Genomic DNA, 19345 nt, shown 5'->3' on the forward strand with positions numbered 1-19345 from the left:
GAAGTGCGCTCTCGGACGCCCTCCAAGTAGACAAAATTTGAGGTAGTGCCCTCTAGTCCAGCTTTTCTATTTCACAATGAATGAATCACGACCGTCTGCGTATTGGTGCCCTTTTGTTTCTGCCCCTGCCCCCCAAACATCCCGAGTCCACCACTGGTAATCAATATCCGGTCATATTGTTCATGTGAGTTACTGGTCCAGCTGTTTCTTAGTGTCTTTCTACACAAGAGGCAGTTTAATATTTTAATACTGACACAAATAATTATGCTTATGTTCTGCTATAATAATATTTATACAGCCAACTTTTTTTTGAGACACTTCAACCTTTATTGCTAAACATCTGTACTCTAAAACGACTTTGTAACAACACATCACACCAACATTGGACTTTACAGTGAAAAATGAGTCGCTAGCATTCAGCAGTTAAACGTTGATTCATAACTGCGGACAAAACAAGCAGAATTTATGCAACCTAAAAACACAACACATTCCAAAAACACCAGAAGTCACAGGGTTAGACTGAGAAGATGGAGTTGATGTAATTTTAACGAGGCAACTGGGGAAAAAAAAAACACATTTCAAGAAAAATAATGTTCATATAAATGTATTTTATTTGTCTTGAAACACGTCATGTAACAAGAGAGCAGTGTGTCTGCATCAGAACATCATCATCATTAGATAACAATCACAACAAACATCTCTGTGCAGCAGAATAAAGTTTATCACTTCACTCATTCACCATAATGAAATGTTGGCAGTCAACATTCCAACAATCCCTACAACCACTTTCAGACCTGTATGTGTCATCACACAAACATTAAGGAGACGCGTTTCCAGCTGCGTTTGTGGAGACAAAAACAGGTATTTTAGGCAAAAACACTTTTCTAACTCTAACCAAGTGGGTGTTGTGTAGCAGAAGCACAGTGTTGTGTCAACATAACATTTCACATTGAACCTAAAACACTGTTTAATGCAGAGACATGAATTATGAACATTTAATCTCATGACTGAGTCCGAGATTTTAAGAACAGATCAACAAAACATGTAGATCAGAAATCTTCTCACTTAACCTTATGAAGAGGCTGATGGCAGAGTGAATGAACCACGTTGGTTAATTAGAGAGTTGAGGTTGTTCCTGATGTATGAAAAATGACTCTTCAACTCTGAGTCAAATTTTGAGAAAACAAGTTTCCTAAAATCCTCATTTACTGGTGAGGTTCCACATGGACCAGATTGATACAACACTTCACATCTTTCACTTGCCATAACACAGTCTCCAATGACGGCTGGAACAGAAACCCAATGTATTTTAGGATAGGTGTTGTGATTCTTGTACTTCTCCAGCAAAACATCCAGGTTCTGCAGATACAAACTGATGGCAGCATTGATCGCAGTAACATAGTCTGATCTGCGTCTGCCGGCCTGAATGTTCAGTTGAGCCTCATGGATCAACATCTGGAGGTGGAAGGAGGCTCCATTGATCCAGATCTTGAAGCCCCGGGTGGTCATCTGTCCGTCATGCAGCAGGGAGTTTCTCAGGATGGTCAGGTGGTTGCTCAGCTGTGCTTCTAGTCTCTGTAGTTCCTCCCGTAATCGTTGCTCATTGCTCATGAAGGTGTGATGGCGCTTCAGGTACTCTGACATTGTGTCCCGGACAGCTGAACTTTTCTCCTCACCAAACACACGTCTCAGCAGGCTGTATGTATCCTCAGTTGGTTCAGTGGTGCTCTTCATGATGATCTCCAAGATCATAGAAATCACTAATGCTCCAAGTCCAACAGCATTTGGGACTGAAGTCACTGGACCTAACCCTGATCCCAACCTGTCGATGAAGCCTGGAACGCTGTTGATCAGCTCATTAGAGTAGGTCTGCAGCACAGCATTTGAGTCGATGCCAGAATATTTCAGCAGAGACTCGTCTATGCTGATATCTGGTAGGAGGCAGGGGTATTCTAGAGCAACTTGATAATAGTCACGAGCAAACCGGTCATAGTCTTCTTGTGAGTATCCAGAGCCCATGTTTCTCAAGCTGATGAAAGTGTGTTTGTACCAGCAGACAGAACACCAGGCAGTTCAGACTGTATGAGCATGAAGTCCAACCAGCTCCCTCATTTAAAGTCAGAACCAACCAATTAGGTCTCTGCAAAGTTGGAGGTGTATTTGTTGACTTTTCTCAGTCCAAGTGTGTCGACGGTCTTGAAATTGTCTTTTCACACCGTTCTAAAAAAACCTTGAAGGAATTGTAATCTACAAATGGAGAGCCTTTCAGAAAAAGTTTGGAACCACTGGGTTAAATAACTGAATGAACATCAAGACATCGACTTTTCCAACAGACTGAACACTGTATTAAAAAAATTCCAACTCACAATCAGATCATGAATGTTAGAATTGGGTCTGTTTATCTTTTCCCTGATGTTCCAAAGTGTCCAAGGTCCAGAAGTTAAGAGATAAAAGCAAATATTTACATGAGCAAGAGACAGATTGGACACCATGTAAAACCATAGTGTGCAAATGCATTCAGTGCACTACAGCTTATTGTGCTAAATTACTATTTTAGCTGTAAATGTCTGATTTCCAAAAGGAACATCTTCAAGGTTACAGAGCACCGTCACCTCAGTTGGTCATGTTAAAGGGCTGATTGATCATTAGAAAACTCTTGTGCAATCATGTCGGTACAGAAGGAAACTAAAGTGTATCTGTCAGGCTCCACAAAATGGCAGGCAGGAACCCAATAGCACGACACAAAGAAAACAGTTCAGTTGCAAAAGAATAAGTTTAATTTCAAGTGAGGGTCAAACCAGGTAGTCAGTCAGCGAGGCAAATAAATCCAAAGGGAGCAGGCAAGAGGGAGAGTCCAAAGTCCAAAAGGCAAGTCGAATTACAAGCAGGCAGGATCACATTCAAAAACTACAGAACGCTGGAGAGCTAGGTAAACACAATAGACAATCGGGCAAAGAACTGAGGGAACAGGCTCAGTAGAAATACTGAGGGGGCTGATTAGCTGATGAGGAGCAGGTGAGTCAGGTGGATCAAACCAACAGGTAATGCAGCGCAGGGGGGAGAGGCAGGGTCTGAAATGACATGAGAGTTAGTGAGGAGAAAACAGGAAACAGACAGATGAAAAACTAAAGTCTGGCTGAAGTTGTGACAGTAACCCAGTAAGAACAACACTTAATTGACCACTGTACTCAGGTTCAACTCAAGGAGTGAGCGTTGGGTTAGTGTAAATGTTAAACACAGAGATATTTATTTTCTCAGCCAACAAAAATACGAATAACAGATCAAGTTCAATTATCCAATGTATTAAAAATGATAAAAGATCAAAAGTGTCCCTTCACAGTTTATTGCTGTCTGATATCTATGTTCTTCAAAGTCCAGTCCAAAGTATTCAGTTTGTAACGACGTTCGTCCAAGTGTATTCAATGTATATTAACTACCTGGGTGGAGTGTGTGTTTGTTTGTATGCTTGCTGCACACAGCTTACATCTCATGTGCTCAAGGTGTGAATCATCAGGTAGATGGTGAGGACGATGCATTCCAGATCCTCTCCAACCCTGCCTCGCGTACAGGAGCCCTGATTGGAATCAACGCTATCCCAGAATGCAGATTCAGCAACTCAAAAAAACAAACAAACAAACAAACAAACAATCTGCCATAGCAGGAATTAAAATCTATTATCAATCAGCAATTACTGTACAGTATCATATCTCTTATTCCCTTTAACTCAAGTGTAACTTAGAATTTTGACATAGAAGTAATAATGAACTTCAGCCTGAGACATGAAAACCTTAAACATCATGTTTTTATCCTTTTTTTTTTTTTTACTGTATTGATAAATCATGTTACACAATTTATCCTTAATTAATCTTTATCACTTATCATGTCCTTCTTATTCACATTCACCAATATGCATTTTAAATCACTTAAACATGAACTTTAATACATAATAATACCAAGACAACCTATAAGCAGGGTTCTCCCCAGAAATTTTTAGTGTAGTGGGGGGGGGGGGCTACTGTCGTTGGATGGAGGGGTGGAGGCTCCCTCACCGTCAGGCAGGGGAAGGACGCTCGCTCGTCACCCTCACCTGCTACAAAGCAACGAACGTTGAAAATGAGTATAGTGGCGCTGAGGTAGCAGTATAGCGTGTAGTGTACAAATCATGAACATTTGTCCAAGTATAGCATATTTTCAATAGGGATGGGCGATACTGCAAATTTTGGTATCGATCCAGTACCAAGTAATTACTGGGCCAATATTGACTATACCAATACTGATCGCTATACTTTTTACTTGAAAATTCCTGATCATTGAATGGTTTTGAAGTTTTGCCTTTAATTAGCTGATCATGATTATGATAATAAAACACAGGACAAAGATTTTAGCCAAATAAGAAAATAATATTTAACATAATCAAATCTATAACCTATAATCTGCAGGTAGCCTAAATAGGAATACGAATGTTCCTTCAACAGATACACAAAAGGGTTAATATACTCTGCCATATTCATACTTCATTCATACTTACTGGTCCTGTCCTGTCCTGTCCTCCTTCTCTCCTCTCCGTCTGTGACTATCACTATCTGTAGCTTTTAACTCAGCTTAACAGCACTAGTAGTTGAGTAGGCTTTTGAACAATGCAGGATAAATGTTGCAGACAGCCTGGACCTGGTGCTTTTTGGGCTCCATCCACACACTGCTGCAGCTGCTAGCTATGCCCATTGGAAAGAGTGTGGGGTGGACTCGACCATTTCTAGGAATGGGAGAGGGGGGGACTATATTGTTAATGATGCAAATAGCTCATTAGTGTGCAATTATAAGATAGATAGATAGATAGATAGATAGATACTTTATTGATCCCAGAGGAAATTCAAGCATCCAGTAGCAAGAACAAACATTGAACATACATTGAACATACATACAATATCAAAGAAACAGTAGAAATAAAAATATGGAATACATTTTTTTTTATAAAAATGTTTTGTACAACTGTATAAAAATATAAAGTGATATTAAAAATATAAAGTGACATAGTAAAGAGTAAAGAGTATTAAGGGGACAGGGGACGGTGTACAATTAAATTAAATTGGGCTATAAAAGATGAGTGCTTTTGAGTGCATTTGTCCATTGTCTATTGTGCTTCCTGACATCACTGCGAGCTGTTGTACAGCCTGATGGCCAGGGGGACGAAAGAGTTATTGTGTCTGTTGGTGGAGCAGGATTGAGACAGCAGTCTACCACTGAACACGCTCCTCTGCCTGCTGAAGGTGTTGTGCAGAGGGTGGTGGGTGTTTGTGGGTGACAGCAGTTTGTCCAGGGTCCTTCTCTCTGCCACAGTCACCAGAGAGTCCAGAAAAGAGCACCGCTTACATTGTGCTTTCAAATAAAGCTACTGCATTGTTCAAAAATTATTAATTGTGTCTGAAATTATTATTATTATGGGGGGGGGGGGCAGCTTTGCTGGAGGGGCGGGGGACATATTCCCCCCCCCCCGGGATTTCCATCTATGGTGTCATCACACAAACATTAAGGAGATGGTTTTCAGCTGCTTTTGTGGAGACAAAAGCAGGGATTTTAAGCCAAAACATGAACTTTCCCTTACCCTAACCAAGTGCCATCCATCCATCCATCCATCTTCTTCTGCTTACCCAGTATCGGGTCGCGGGGGCAGCTGTCTGAGCAGGGACACCCAGACTTCCCTCACCCCGGACACTTCCTCCAGCTCTTCTGGGAGGATCCCAAGGCGTTCCCAGGCCAGCTGGGTGACATAGTCGCTCCAGCGTGTCCTGGGTCTTCCCCGGGGTCTCCTCCCAGCGGGACATGCCAGGAACACCTCCCGAGGAAGGCGTCCCGGGGGTATCCGAAACAGATGCCCGAGCCACCTCAGCTGGTTCCTCTCGATGTGGAGGAGCAGCGGCCCCCTCCGGCCCCTGGCTGCGCCTAGAAATTCTGTCCATGAAAATAATGAACAGAACCAGTGACAAAGGGCAGCCCTGCCGGAGTCCAACATGTACTGGGAACAGGTCTTACTTACTGCCGGCAATGCGAACCAAGCTCCTGCTCCGCTCGTACAGGGATCGTACGGCCCTTAACAGAGGGCCTCCGACCCCGTACTCTTGGCGCACCTCCCACAGAATGCCACGAGGGACACGGTCGAATGCTTTCTCCAAGTCCACAAAACACATGTGGACTGGTTGGGCAAACTCCCATGAACCCTCGAGCACCTTGCGGAGGGTATGGAGCTGGTCCAGTGTTCCGCGGCCCGGACGAAAACCGCACTGTTCCTCCTGGATCCGAGGTTCGACTATTGGCCAAATTCTCCTCTCCAGTACCCTGGAATAGACTTTCCCAGGGAGGCTGAGGAGTGTGATCCCCTGATAGTTGGAACACACCCTCCGGTCCCCCTTTTTAAATAGGGGGACCACCACCCCGGTCTGCCAGTCCAGAGGCACTGTCCCTGACTGCCATGCAATGTTGCAGAGACGTGTCAACCAAGACAGCTCGCTTGGTCTGCCGGTACCCGTCAGCTGCTTCAGGAGTCCCCTGAGCCAACCAGGTCCGGTAGGACTCCTTCTTCAGCTTGACAGCATCCCTTACTTCTGGAGTCCACCACCGGGATTGGGGATTGCCGCCACGATAGGTACCGGAGACATTACGGCCACAGCTCCGGACAGCCGCGTCAACAATAGAAGTGGAGAACATGGTCCATTCGGACTCAATGTCCCCAGCCTCCCTCGGGATCATGTCCAAGCTCTCCCGGAGGTGGGAGTTAAAGACCTCTTTGACAGAGGGTTCTGCCAGACGTTCCCAGCAGACCCTCACAATATGTTTGGGCCTGCCAGGTCTGTCCAGCTTCCTCCCCTGCCAACGGATCCGACTCACCACCAGGTGGTGATCAGTTGACAGCTCAGCCCCTCTCTTCACCCGAGTGTCCAAGACATACGGCCAGAGGCCAGATGACAAGACCACAAAGTCGATCATTGACCTCCGACCTAGGACGTCCTGGTGCCCTGTGCACATATGGACACCCTTATGCTTGAACATGGTGTTTGTTATGGACAAAATGTGACTAGCACAGAAGTTCAGTAAAAAAAAACGCCACTCTGGTTCAGATCGGGGAGGCCGTTCCTCCCAATCACACCCCTCCAGGTAACACTGTAGCTGCCCACGTGAGCGTTGAAGTCCCCCAGAAGAACGACAGAGTCCCCGGTTGGAGCACTCTCCAGTACCCCTCCCAGGGACTCCAAGAAGGCCGGTTACTCTACACTGCTGTTTGGCCCATAAGCCGAAACAACAGTGAGAGACCTATCCCCAACGCGAAGGCGCAGGGAAACAACCCTCTCGTTCACTGGGGTAAACTCCAACACATGGAGGCTGAGCCGAGGAGCTATAAGCAAGCCCACACCAGCTCGCCGCCTCTCACCGCGGGCAACTCCAGAATAGAAGAGAGTCCAGCCTCTCTCAAGGAGTTCAGTTCCAGAGCCCAGACTGTGCGTAGAGGAGAGCCCGACTATCTCTAGTCAGTACCACTCAACCTCTCGCACCAGCTCAGGCTCTTTCCCCCCCAGTGAGGTGACATTCCATATCCCCATGGCTAGTATCACCATCCGGGGATTGGGTCGCCGGGGCCCCCGCTCACGACCGCCACCCATGTCACACCGCACCCGCCCCTTCTGAACCCTCCTGCGAGTGGTGAGCCCACAGGAAGGCGGGCCCACGTCGCTCCTTCGGGCTGCGCCCACCCGGGTCCCGTGGGCTAAGACCCGGCCACCAGGCGCTCGCCTGCGAGCCCCAACCCCAGGCTTAACCAAGTGGTTGTTGTGAAACAGAAGCACAATGTTTCGTTAACATAACATTTCACACGGAACCTAAATCAACGTTTAATGCAGAGACATGAATAATGAACATTTATTCTCGTGATTAAGGAGATTTTAAGAACATATCAACAAAACACATTGATCAGAAACTTCTCACTTAAGCATATAAAGAGGTTGATGGCAGAGTGAATGAACCACGTTGGTTAATTAGAGAGTTGAGGTTCTTCCTGATATTTGAAAAATGACTCTTCAACTCTGAGTCAAATTTTGAAAAAACAAGTTTCCTTAGACCCTCAATTGTTTTAGATGCCTCACAGGGACCAGATTCATATTCCACCGAACATTTCTCGCCAGATAAATAACAGAATGCACAGCAATATGGAGCAACAACTCCATATATTTTAGGATAGGTGTTGTGATTCTTGTACTTCTCCACCAAAATATCCAAGTTCTGCAGATACAAACTGATGGCAGCGTTGATCGCAGTAACATAGTCTGATCTACGTCTGCCAGCCTGAATGTTCAGTCGAGCCTCTTGGATCAACATCTGGAGGTGGAAGGAGGCTCCATTGATCCAGATCTTGAAGCCCCGGGTGGTCATCTGTCCATCATACAGCAGGGAGTTTCTCAGGATGGTCAGGTGGTTGCTCAGCTGTGCTTCTAGTCTCTGTAGTTCCTCCCGTAATCGTTGCTCATTGCTCATGAAGGTGTGATGGCGCTTCAGGTACTCTGACATTGTGTCCCGGACAGCGTTATGTTTCTCCTCACCAAACACACGTCTCAGCAGGCTGTATGTATCCTCAGTTGGTTCAGTGGTGCTCTTCATAACGATCTCCAAGACCATAGAAATCACCAATGCTCCAAGTCCAACAGCATTTGGGACTGAAGTCATTTGACCTAACCCTGATCCTAACCTGTCGATGAAGCCTGGAGCGCTGTTGATCAGCTCATTAGTGTAGGTCTGCAGCACAGCATTTGAGTCGATGCCAGAATATTTCAGCAGAGACTCGTCTATGCCAATATCTGGTAGGACGCAGGGGTTCGCTAGAGCGACTTCATAATAGTCACGAGCAAAGCCGTCATAGTCTTCTTGTGAGTATCCAGAGCCCATGTTGATCTGTGAGGCTCAAAGTGTGTTTGTACCAGCAGACTGAACAGCAGGCAGTTCAGACTGTATGACCATCAAGTCCAACCAGCTCCCTCATTTAAAGCCAGAACCAACCAATCAGGTCTCTGCAAAGTTGGAGGTGTATTTGTTGACTTTTCTCAGTCCAAGTGTGTCAAAGATCTTGGAATTGTCTTCTCACACCATTCTAAAAAAACCTTGAAGTAACTGTAATCTACAAACAAAGAGCCCTGCAGAAAAAGTTTGGGAACCACTGGGTTAAATGACTGAATGAATGTCAAGACATCGACTATTCCAACAGACTGAACACTGTATAAAAAATCCAATTCACAGTCAACAGCCTCAGATATAATCATGAAAGTTAAAAGTGGGTCTGTTTATTTTTTCCCTGATGTCCCAAAGTGTCCAAGGTCCAGAAGTTTAGAGCTAAAAGTACATATTTACATGAGCAAGAGACAGAATAGCCACCATGTAAAAACAATCTGGACATGTATTCAGCCCCATCGCTCTCACCTCTACCATCATGAAGTGCTTTGAGAGGCTGATCCTGAGGCACATAAAGAACCTTCTGCCTCCCACCCTAGACCCCCTGCAGTTTGCATATCAAGCCAGCCGCTCCAGCGGCGACACCATCACCACCACCTTCCACCTAGCACTCACCCATCTGGACAAAAAGGTCACTTCCTCAGAATGCTGTTCATAGACTTCAGTTCAGCATTCAACACAATCATCCCCCTGCACCTGATTAGGAAGCTGAGCTTGCTGGGCCTGAACACATCCCTCTGCAACTGGATCCTGGACTTTCTGATGGGGAGACCACAGACAGTCTGGATCGGGAGTAACACCTCCAGCACCAGCACACTGAGCTGTGTGCTCAGTCAACTGCTGCTCACACTCCTGACCCACGACTGCACAGCACTACACCACTGGAACCACATCATCAAGTTTGTAATCATACAGTCACTTTACAAGTTTGTTTGCACTACACTAGCAGTTACATGTAGCATCTGGTATTGTTGTTGTTCTATGTTGTTGATTCACACTGAAGCTTTTTGGGAAACGTTATTTCATTGCACTGTGTACTGTGTATATGGCTGGAATGACAATAAACCCTCTTAAATCTTGAATCTTGAAATAAAAATATGTCAGAGGAGTGCTTGACACTGTCTGACAGCATGGTGGACGAAGTGTAAATGAGGAAGACTATCACTCTGTTGTGAAACACCATGCTGCACCCTGTGGAAGGAGCGCCAACAGGATAATGAGCCAAAACAAGCTCCAAACTATGAGGAAGTATTCAAGGAAGAAGAAGTCAGCTGGTAGTCCATCTACAAGGAGTGACCAGCTTGACCGCGCCCCCATGTTTGTAAAAACATAGTGAAGTGCGCTCTCGGACGCCCTCCAAGTAGACAAAATTTGAGGTAGTGCCCTCTAGTCCAGCTTTTCTATTTCACAATGAATGAATCACGACCGTCTGCATATTGGTGCCCTTTTGTTTCTGCCCCTGCCCCCCAAACATCCCGAGTCCACCACTGGTAATCAATATCCGGTCATATTGTTCATGTGAGTTACTGGTCCAACTGTTTCGTAGTGTCTTTCTACACAAGAGGCAGTTTAATATTTTAATACTGACACAAATAATTATGCTTATGTTCTGCTATAATAATATTTATACAGCCAACTTTTTTTTGAGACACTTCAACCTTTATTGCTAAACATCTGTACTCTAAGACGACTTTGTAACAACACATCACACCAACATTGGACTTTACAGTGAAAAATGAGTCGCTAGCATTCAGCAGTTAAACGTTGATTCATAACTGCGGACAAAACTAGCAGAATTTATGCAACCTAAAAACACAACACATTCCAAAAACACCAGAAGTCACAGGGTTAGAGTGAGAAGATGGAGTTGATGTAATTTTAACGAGGCAACTGGGGAAAAAAAAAACACATTCCAAGAAAAATAATGTTCATATAAATGTATTTTATTTGTCTTGAAACACGTCATGTAACAAGAGAGCAGTGTGTCTGCATCAGAACATCATCATCATTAGATAACAATCACAACAAACATCTCTGTGCAGCAGAATAAAGTTTATCACTTCACTCATTCACCATAATGAAATGTTGGCATTCAACATTCCAACAATCCCTACAACCACGTTCAGATCTGTACGTGTCATCACACAAACATTAAGGAGACACGTTTCCAGCTGCGTTTGTGGAGACAAAAACAGGTATTTTAAGCCAAAACATTTTTCTAACTCTAACCAAGTGGGTGTTGTGTAGCAGAAGCACAGTGTGGTGTCAACATAACATTTCACATTGAACCTAAAACACTGTTTAATGCAGAGACATGAATTATGAAGATTTAATCTCATGACTGAGTCCGAGATTTTAAGAACAGATCGATAAAACATGTAGATCAGAAATCTTCTCACTTAACCTTATGAAGAGGCTGATGGCAGAGTGAATGAACCACGTTGGTTAATTAGAGAGTTGAGGTTGTTCCTGATGTTTGAAAAATGACTCTTCAACTCTGAGTCAAATTTTGAGAAAACAAGTTTCCTAAAACTCTCATTTATTGGACTACAGGGACCAGACTGATACGCTATTTCACATTTCTCACTATGTAAAACACAGACTCCAACAACAGAAGCCCAAAATATTTCCGGACTGGTGTTGTGACTCTTGTATTTCTCCAGCAAAACATCCAGGTTCTGCAGATAAAAACTGATGGCAGCATTGATCGCATCAACATAGTCTGATCTGCGTCTGCCGGCCTGAATGTTCAGTCGAGCCTCATGGATCAACATCTGGAGGTGGAAGGAGGCTCCATTGATCCAGATTTTGAAGCCCCGGGTGGTCATCTGTCCGTCATGCAGCAGGGAGTTTCTCAGGATGGTCAGGTGGTTGCTCAGCTGTGCTTCTAGTCTCTGTAGTTCCTCCCGTAATCGTTGCTCATTTCTCATGAAGGTGTGATGGCGCTTCAGGTACTCTGACATTGTGTCCCGGACAGCGTTATGTTTCTCCTCACCAAACACACGTCTCAGCAGGCTGTATGTATCCACAGTCGGGTTAGCGGTGCTCTTCATAACGATCTCCAAGACCATAGAAATCACCAATGCTCCAAGTCCAACAGCATTTGGGACTGAAGTCAGTGGAGCCAAACCTGATCCCAACCTGCTGATGAAGCCTGGAACGCTGTTGATCAGCTCATTAGAGTAGGTCTGCAGCACAGCATTTGAGTTGATGCCAGAATATTTCAGCAAAGACTCGTCTATGCCAATTTCTGGTAGGAGGCAGGGGTTCCAGAGAGCAACTTGATAATAGTTACGAGCAAACCGGTCGTAGTCTTCTTGTGAGTATCCAGAGCCCATGTTTTTCAAGCTGATCTGTGAGGCTCACAGTGTGTTTGTACCAGCAGACTGAACACCAGGCAGTTCAGACTGTATGAGCATGAAGTCCAACCAGCTCCCTCATTTAAAGCCAGAACCAACCAATCAGGTCTCTGCAAAGTTGGAGGTGTATTTGTTGACTTTTCTCAGTCCAAGTGTGTCAAAGATCTTGGAATTGTCTTTTCACACCGTTCTAAAAAAACCTTGAAGGAATTGTAATCTACAAATGGAGAGCCTTTCAGAAAAAGTTTGGAACCACTGGGTTAAATAACTGAATGAACATCAAGACATCGACTTTTCCAACAGACTGAACACTGTATTAAAAAAAGCCAACTCACAATCAGATCATGAACGTTAGAATTGGGTCTGTTTATCTTTTTCCTGATGTCCCAAAGTGTCCAAGGTCCAGAAGTTAAGAGATAAAAGCAAATATTTACAGGAGCCCTAATTGGAATCAACGCTATCCCAGAATGCAGATTCAGCAACTCAAAAAAACAAACAAACAATCTGCCATAGCAGGAATTAAGATCTGTTATGAATCAGCAATTACTGTACAGTATCATATCTCTTATTCCCTTTAACTCAAGTGTAACTTAGAATTTTGACCATAGAAGTAATAATGAACTTCAGCCTGAGACATGAAAACCTTAAACATCATGTTTTTATCCTTTTTTTTTTTTTTTTTTTTTTTTTACTGTATTGATAAATCATGTTACACAATTTATCCTTAATTAATCTTTATCACTTATCATGTCCTTCTTATTCACATTCACCAATATGCATTTTAAATCACTTAAACATGAACTTTAATACATAATAATACCAAGACAACCTATAAGCAGGGTTCTCCCCAGAAATTTTTAGTGTAGTGGGGGGGGGGGTTACTGTCGTTGGACGGAGAGGTGGAGGCTCCCTCACCGTCAGGCAGGGGAAGGACGCTCGCTCGTCACCCTCACCTGCTACAAAGCAACTAACGTTGAAAATGAGTATAGTGGCACTGAGCTAGCAGTATAGCGTGTAGTGTACAAATCATGAACATTTGTCCACGTATAGCATATTTTCAATAGGGATGGGCGATACTGCAAATTTTGGTATCGATCCAGTACCAAGTAATTACAGGGCCAATATTGACTATACCAATACTGATCGCTATACTTTTTACTTGAAAATTCCTGATCATTGAATGGTTTTGAAGTTTTGCCTTTAATTAGCTGATCATGATTATGATAATAAAACACAGGACAAAGATTTTAGCCAAATAAGAAAATAATATTTAACATAATCAAATCTATAACCTATAATCTGCAGATAGCCTAAATAGGAATACGAATGTTCCTTCAACAGATACACAAAAGGGTTATTATACTCTGCCATATTCATACTTCATTCATACTTACTGGTCCTGTCCTGTCCTGTCCTCCTTCTCTCCTCTCCGTCTGTGACTATCACTATCTGTAGCTTTTAACTCAGCTTAACAGTACTAGTAGTTGAGTAGGCTTTTGAACAATGCAGGATAAATGTTGCAAACAGCCTGGACCTGGTGCTTTTTGTAAATGGGATGTGTGTTGTTGTAACCTATATAACTATGTATGTGTGGTATACACACCTCTTACCCCACAAAGCATGGTCTAAGTAGCAGGCTCCATCCACACGCTGCTGCAGCTGCTAGCTATGCCCATTGGAAAGAGTGTGGGGTGGACTCAACCATTTCTAGGAATGGGAGGGGGGGGGACTATATTGTTAAAGATGTAAATAGCACATTAGTGTGCGATTATAAAGCACCGCTTACATTGTGCTTTCAAAAAAAGCTACTGCATTGTTCAAAAATTATTAATTGTGTCTCAAATTATTTCGGGGGGGGGGGGGGGGAACAGTTTTGCTGGAGGGGGGGGGGGACATATCCCCCCCTGGATTTCCATCTATGGTGTCATCACACAAACATTGAGGAGAGGGTTTCCAGCTGGGAAGCAGGGATTTTAAGCCAAAGCATGAACTTTCCCTTACCCTAACCAAGTGGTTGTTGTGAAACAGAAGCACAATGTTTCGTTAACATAACATTTCACACGGAACCTAAATCAACGTTTAATGCAGAGACATGAATAATGAACATTTATTCTCGTGATTAAGGAGATTTTAAGAACATATCAACAAAACACATCGATCAGAAATTCTCACTTAAGCATATAAAGAGGTTGATGGCAGAGTGAATGAACCACGTTGGTTAATTAGAGAGTTGAGGTTCTTCCTGATATTTGAAAAATGAGTCTTCAACTCTGAGTCAAATTTTGAAAAAACAAGTTTCCTTAGACCCTCAATTGTTTTAGATGCCTCACAGGGACCAGATTCATATTCCACTGAACATTTCTCACCAGATAAATAACAGAATGCACAGCAATATGGAGCAACAACCCCATATATTTTAGGATAGGTGTTGTGATTCTTGTACTTCTCCACCAAAACATCCAGGTTCTGCAGATACAAACTGATGGCAGCATTGATTGCAGTAACATAGTCTGATCTGCGCCTGCCGGCCTGAATGTTCAGTCGAGCCTCATGGATCAACATCTGGAGGTGGAAGGAGGCTCCATTGATCCAGATTTTGAAGCCCCGGGTGGTCATCTGTCCGTCATGCAGCAGGGAGTTTCTCAGGATGGTCAGGTGGTTGCTCAGCTGTGCTTCTAGTCTCTGTAGTTCCTCCCGTAATCGTTGCTCATTGCTCATGAAGGTGTGATGGCGCTTCAGGTACTCTGACATTGTGTCCCGGACAGCGTTATGTTTCTCCTCACCAAACACACGTCTCAGCAGGCTGTATGTATCCTCAGTTGGTTCAGTGGTGCTCTTCATGATGATCTCCAAGATCATAGAAATCACTAATGCTCCAAGTCCAACAGCATTTGGGACTGAAGTCATTTGACCTAACCCTGATCCCAACCTGTCGATGAAGCCTGGAGCGCTGTTGATCAGCTCATTAGAGTAGGTCTGCAGCACAGCATTTGAGTCGATGCCAGAATATTTCAGCAGAGACTCGTCTATGCCGATATCTGGTAGGACGCAGGGGTTCGCTAGAGCGACTTCATAATAGTCACGAGCAAAGCCGTCATAGTCTTCTTGTGAGTATCCAGAGCCCATGTTGATCTGTGAGGCTCAAAGTGTGTTTGTACCAGCAGACTGAACAGCAGGCAGTTCAGACTGTATGACCATAAAGTCCAACCAGCTCCCTCATTTAAAGCCAGAACCAACCAATCAGGTCTCTGCAAAGTTGGAGGTGTATTTGTTGACTTTTCTCAGTCCAAGTGTGTCAAAGATCTTGGAATTGTCTTTTCACACCGTTCTAAAAAAACCTTGAAGTAATTGTAATCTACAAACGAAGAGCCCTGCAGAAACAGTTTGGGAACCACTGGGTTAAATGACTGAATGAATGTCAAGACATCGACTATTCCAACAGACTGAACACTGTATAAAAAATCCAATTCACAGTCAACAGCCTCAGATATAATCATGAAAGTTAAAAGTGGGTCTGTTTATTTTTTCCCTGATGTCCCAAAGTGTCCAAGGTCCAGAAGTTTAGAGCTAAAAGTACATATTTACATGAGCAAGAGACAGAATAGCCACCATGTAAAAACAATCTGGACATGTATTCAGCCCCATCGCTCTCACCTCTACCATCATGAAGTGCTTTGAGAGGCTGATCCTGAGGCACATAAAGAACCTTCTGCCTCCCACCCTAGACCCCCTGCAGTTTGCATATCAAGCCAGCCGCTCCAGCGGCGACACCATCACCACCACCTTCCACCTAGCACTCACCCATCTGGACAAAAAGGTCACTTACGTCAGAATGCTGTTCATAGACTTCAGTTCAGCATTCAACACAATCATCCCCCTGCACCTGATTAGGAAGCTGAGCTTGCTGGGCCTGAACACATCCCTCTGCAACTGGATCCTGGACTTTCTGATGGGGAGACCTCAGACAGTCTGGATCGGGAGTAACACCTCCAGCACCAGCACACTGAGCTGTGTGCTCAGTCAACTGCTGCTCACACTCCTGACCCACGACTGCACAGCACTACACCACTGGAACCACATCATCAAGTTTGTAATCATACAGTCACTTTACAAGTTTGTTTGCACTACACTAGCAGTTACATGTAGCATCTGGTATTGTTGTTGTTCTATGTTGTTCATTGTTCACACTGAAGCTTTTTGGGAAACGTTATTTCATTGCACTATGTACTGTGTATATGGCTGGAATGACAATAAACCCTCTTAAATCTTGAATCTTGAAATAAAAAGATGTCAGAGGAGTGCTTGACACTGTCTGACAGCATGGTGGACGAAGTGTAAACGAGGAAGACTATCACTCTGTTGTGAAACACCATGCTGCACCCTGTGGAAGGAGCGCCAACAGGATAATGAGCCAAAACAAGCTCCAAACTATGAGGAAGTATTCAAGGAAGAAGAAGTCAGCTGGTAGTCCATCTACAAGGAGTGACCAGCTTGACCGCGCCCCCATGTTTGTAAAAACATAGTGAAGTGCGCTCTCGGACGCCCTCCAAGTAGACAAAATTTGAGGTAGTGCCCTCTAGTCCAGCTTTTCTATTTCCCAATGAATGAATCACAACCGTCTGCATATTGGTGCCCTTTTGTTTCTGCCCCTGCCCCCCAAACATCCCGAGTCCACCACTGGTAATGAATATCCGGTCATATTGTTCATGTGAGTTACTGGTCCAACTGTTTCGTAGTGTCTTTCTACACAAGAGGCAGTTTAATATTTTAATACTGACACAAATAATTATGCTTATGTTCTGCTATAATAATATTTATACAGCCAACTTTTTTTTGAGACACTTCAACCTTTATTGCTAAACATCTGTACTCTAAGATGACTTTGTAACAACACATCACACCAACATTTGACTTTACAGTGAAAAATGAGTCGCTAGCATTCAGCAGTTAAACGTTGATTCATAACTGCGGACAAAACTAGCAGAATTTATGCAACCTAAAAACACAACACATTCCAAAAACACCAGAAGTCACAGGGTTAGAGTGAGAAGATGGAGTTGATGTAATTTTAACGAGGCAACTGGGGAAAAAAAAATACACATTTCAAGAAAAATAATGTTCATATAAATGTATTTTATTTGTCTTGAAACACGTCATGTAACAAGAGAGCAGTGTGTCTGCATCAGAACATCATCATCATTAGATAACAATCACAACAAACATCTCTGTGCAGCAGAATAAAGTTTATCACTTCACTCATTCACCATAATGAAATGTTGGCATTCAACATTCCAACAATCCCTACAACCACATTCAGACCTGTACATGTCATCACACAAACATTAAGGAGACACGTTTCCAGCTGCGTTTGTGGAGACAAAAACAGGTATTTTAAGCCAAAACATTTTTCTAACTCTAACCAAGTGGTTGTTGTGTAGCAGAAGCACAGTGTGGTGTCAACATAACATTTCACATTGAGCCTAAAACACTGTTTAATGCAAAGACATGAATTATGAACATTTAATCTCATGACTGAGTCAGAGATTTTAAGAACAGATCGATAAAACATGTAGATCAGAAATCTTCTCACTTAACCTTATGAAGAGGCTGATGGCAGAGTGAATGAACCACGTTGGTTAATTAGAGAGTTGAGGTTGTTCCTGATGTTTGAAAAATGACTCTTCAACTCTGAGTCAAATTTTGAGAAAACAAGTTTCCTAAAATCCTCATTTATTGGTGAGGTTCCACATGGACCAGATTGATACAACACTTCACATCTTTCACTTGCCATAACACAGTCTCCGATGACGGCTGGAACAGAAACCCAATGTATTTTAGGATAGGTGTTGTGATTCTTGTACTTCTCCAGCAAAACATCCAGGTCCTGCAGATACAAACTGATGGCAGCGTTGATCATAATTAAATAACCTGATCTACGTCTGTTCAGTCGAGCCTCATGGATCAACATCTGGAGGTGGAAGGAGGCTCCATTGATCCAGATTTTGAAGCCCCGGGTGGTCATCTGTCCGTCATACAGCAGGGAGTTTCTCAGGATGGTCAGGTGGTTGCTCAGCTGTGCTTCTAGTCTCCGTAGTTCCTCCCGTAATCGTTGCTCATTGCTCATGAAGGTGTGATGGCGCCTCACGTACTCTGACATCGTGTCCCGGACAGCTGAACGTTTCTCCTCACCAAACACACGTCTCAGCAGGCTGTATGTATCCTCAGTTGGTTCAGTGGTGCTCTTCATAACGATCTCCAAGACCATAGAAATCACCAATGCTCCAAGTCCAACAGCATTTGGGACTGAATTTAATGAAGACAACCTTGATCCCATCGTGTCGATGAAGCCTGGAGCGCTGTTGATCAGCTCATTAGAGTAGGTCTGCAGCACAGCATTTGAGTCAATGCCAGAATATTTCAGCAGAGACTCGTCTATGCCGATATCTGGCAGGAGGCAGGGGTATTCTAGAGCAACTTGATAATAGTTACGAGCAAACCGGTCACAGTCTTCTTGTGAACATCCAGAGCCCATGTTGATCTGTGAGGCTCACAGTGTGTTTGTACCAGCAGACTGAACACCAGGCAGTTCAAATTGTATGACAATGAAGTCCAACCAGCTCCCTCATTTAAAGTCAGAACCAACCAACCAGGTCTCTGCAAAGTTGGAGGTGTATTTGTTGACTTTTCTCAGTCCAAGTGTGTCGACCGTCCTGAACAGTGTTGGGCAAGTTACTCCAAACATGTAATGCATTACTTATTACTTGTTACTGTCATTCTAAAGTAATTTGTTTCATGATAATTTTACTGTCTTTGAATTGTAAGGCATTACACTAGTATTGCATTACTTTTAAGTACTTTCACCAAAATAACTGGAAATGTGGATTTGGCATTCTAAATATATCTTATTTCATTCAATGCAGCCTCCAGGGGGTTCCAGCCCGCACCTTCGCCTTCGTTGCCGGATTCCAGTGAGTTCCAGGCCGCGCCTACGCCTTAGT

At 43.7% G+C, this 19345-nt stretch overlaps 1 protein-coding gene across 1 annotated transcript; it reads right to left on the reverse strand.

Moving 5' to 3' along the window:
• Positions 1 to 588: 588 nt before the first annotated feature.
• On the reverse strand, positions 589 to 18923 carry LOC119021916. The gene is made up of 2 exons (XM_037102516.1): positions 18301 to 18923; positions 589 to 1440 (listed from the first exon to the last, which is right to left on the reverse strand). Exons 1-2 carry the CDS (start codon positions 18877 to 18879, stop codon positions 1072 to 1074), a joined length of 948 nt encoding a protein of 315 aa, XP_036958411.1. The 5' UTR covers positions 18880 to 18923; the 3' UTR covers positions 589 to 1071.
• Positions 18924 to 19345: the final 422 nt, after the last annotated feature.

This window comes from Acanthopagrus latus, chromosome 6 (genome assembly GCF_904848185.1).
Source record: "Acanthopagrus latus isolate v.2019 chromosome 6, fAcaLat1.1, whole genome shotgun sequence".
NCBI lineage: Eukaryota > Metazoa > Chordata > Actinopteri > Spariformes > Sparidae > Acanthopagrus > Acanthopagrus latus.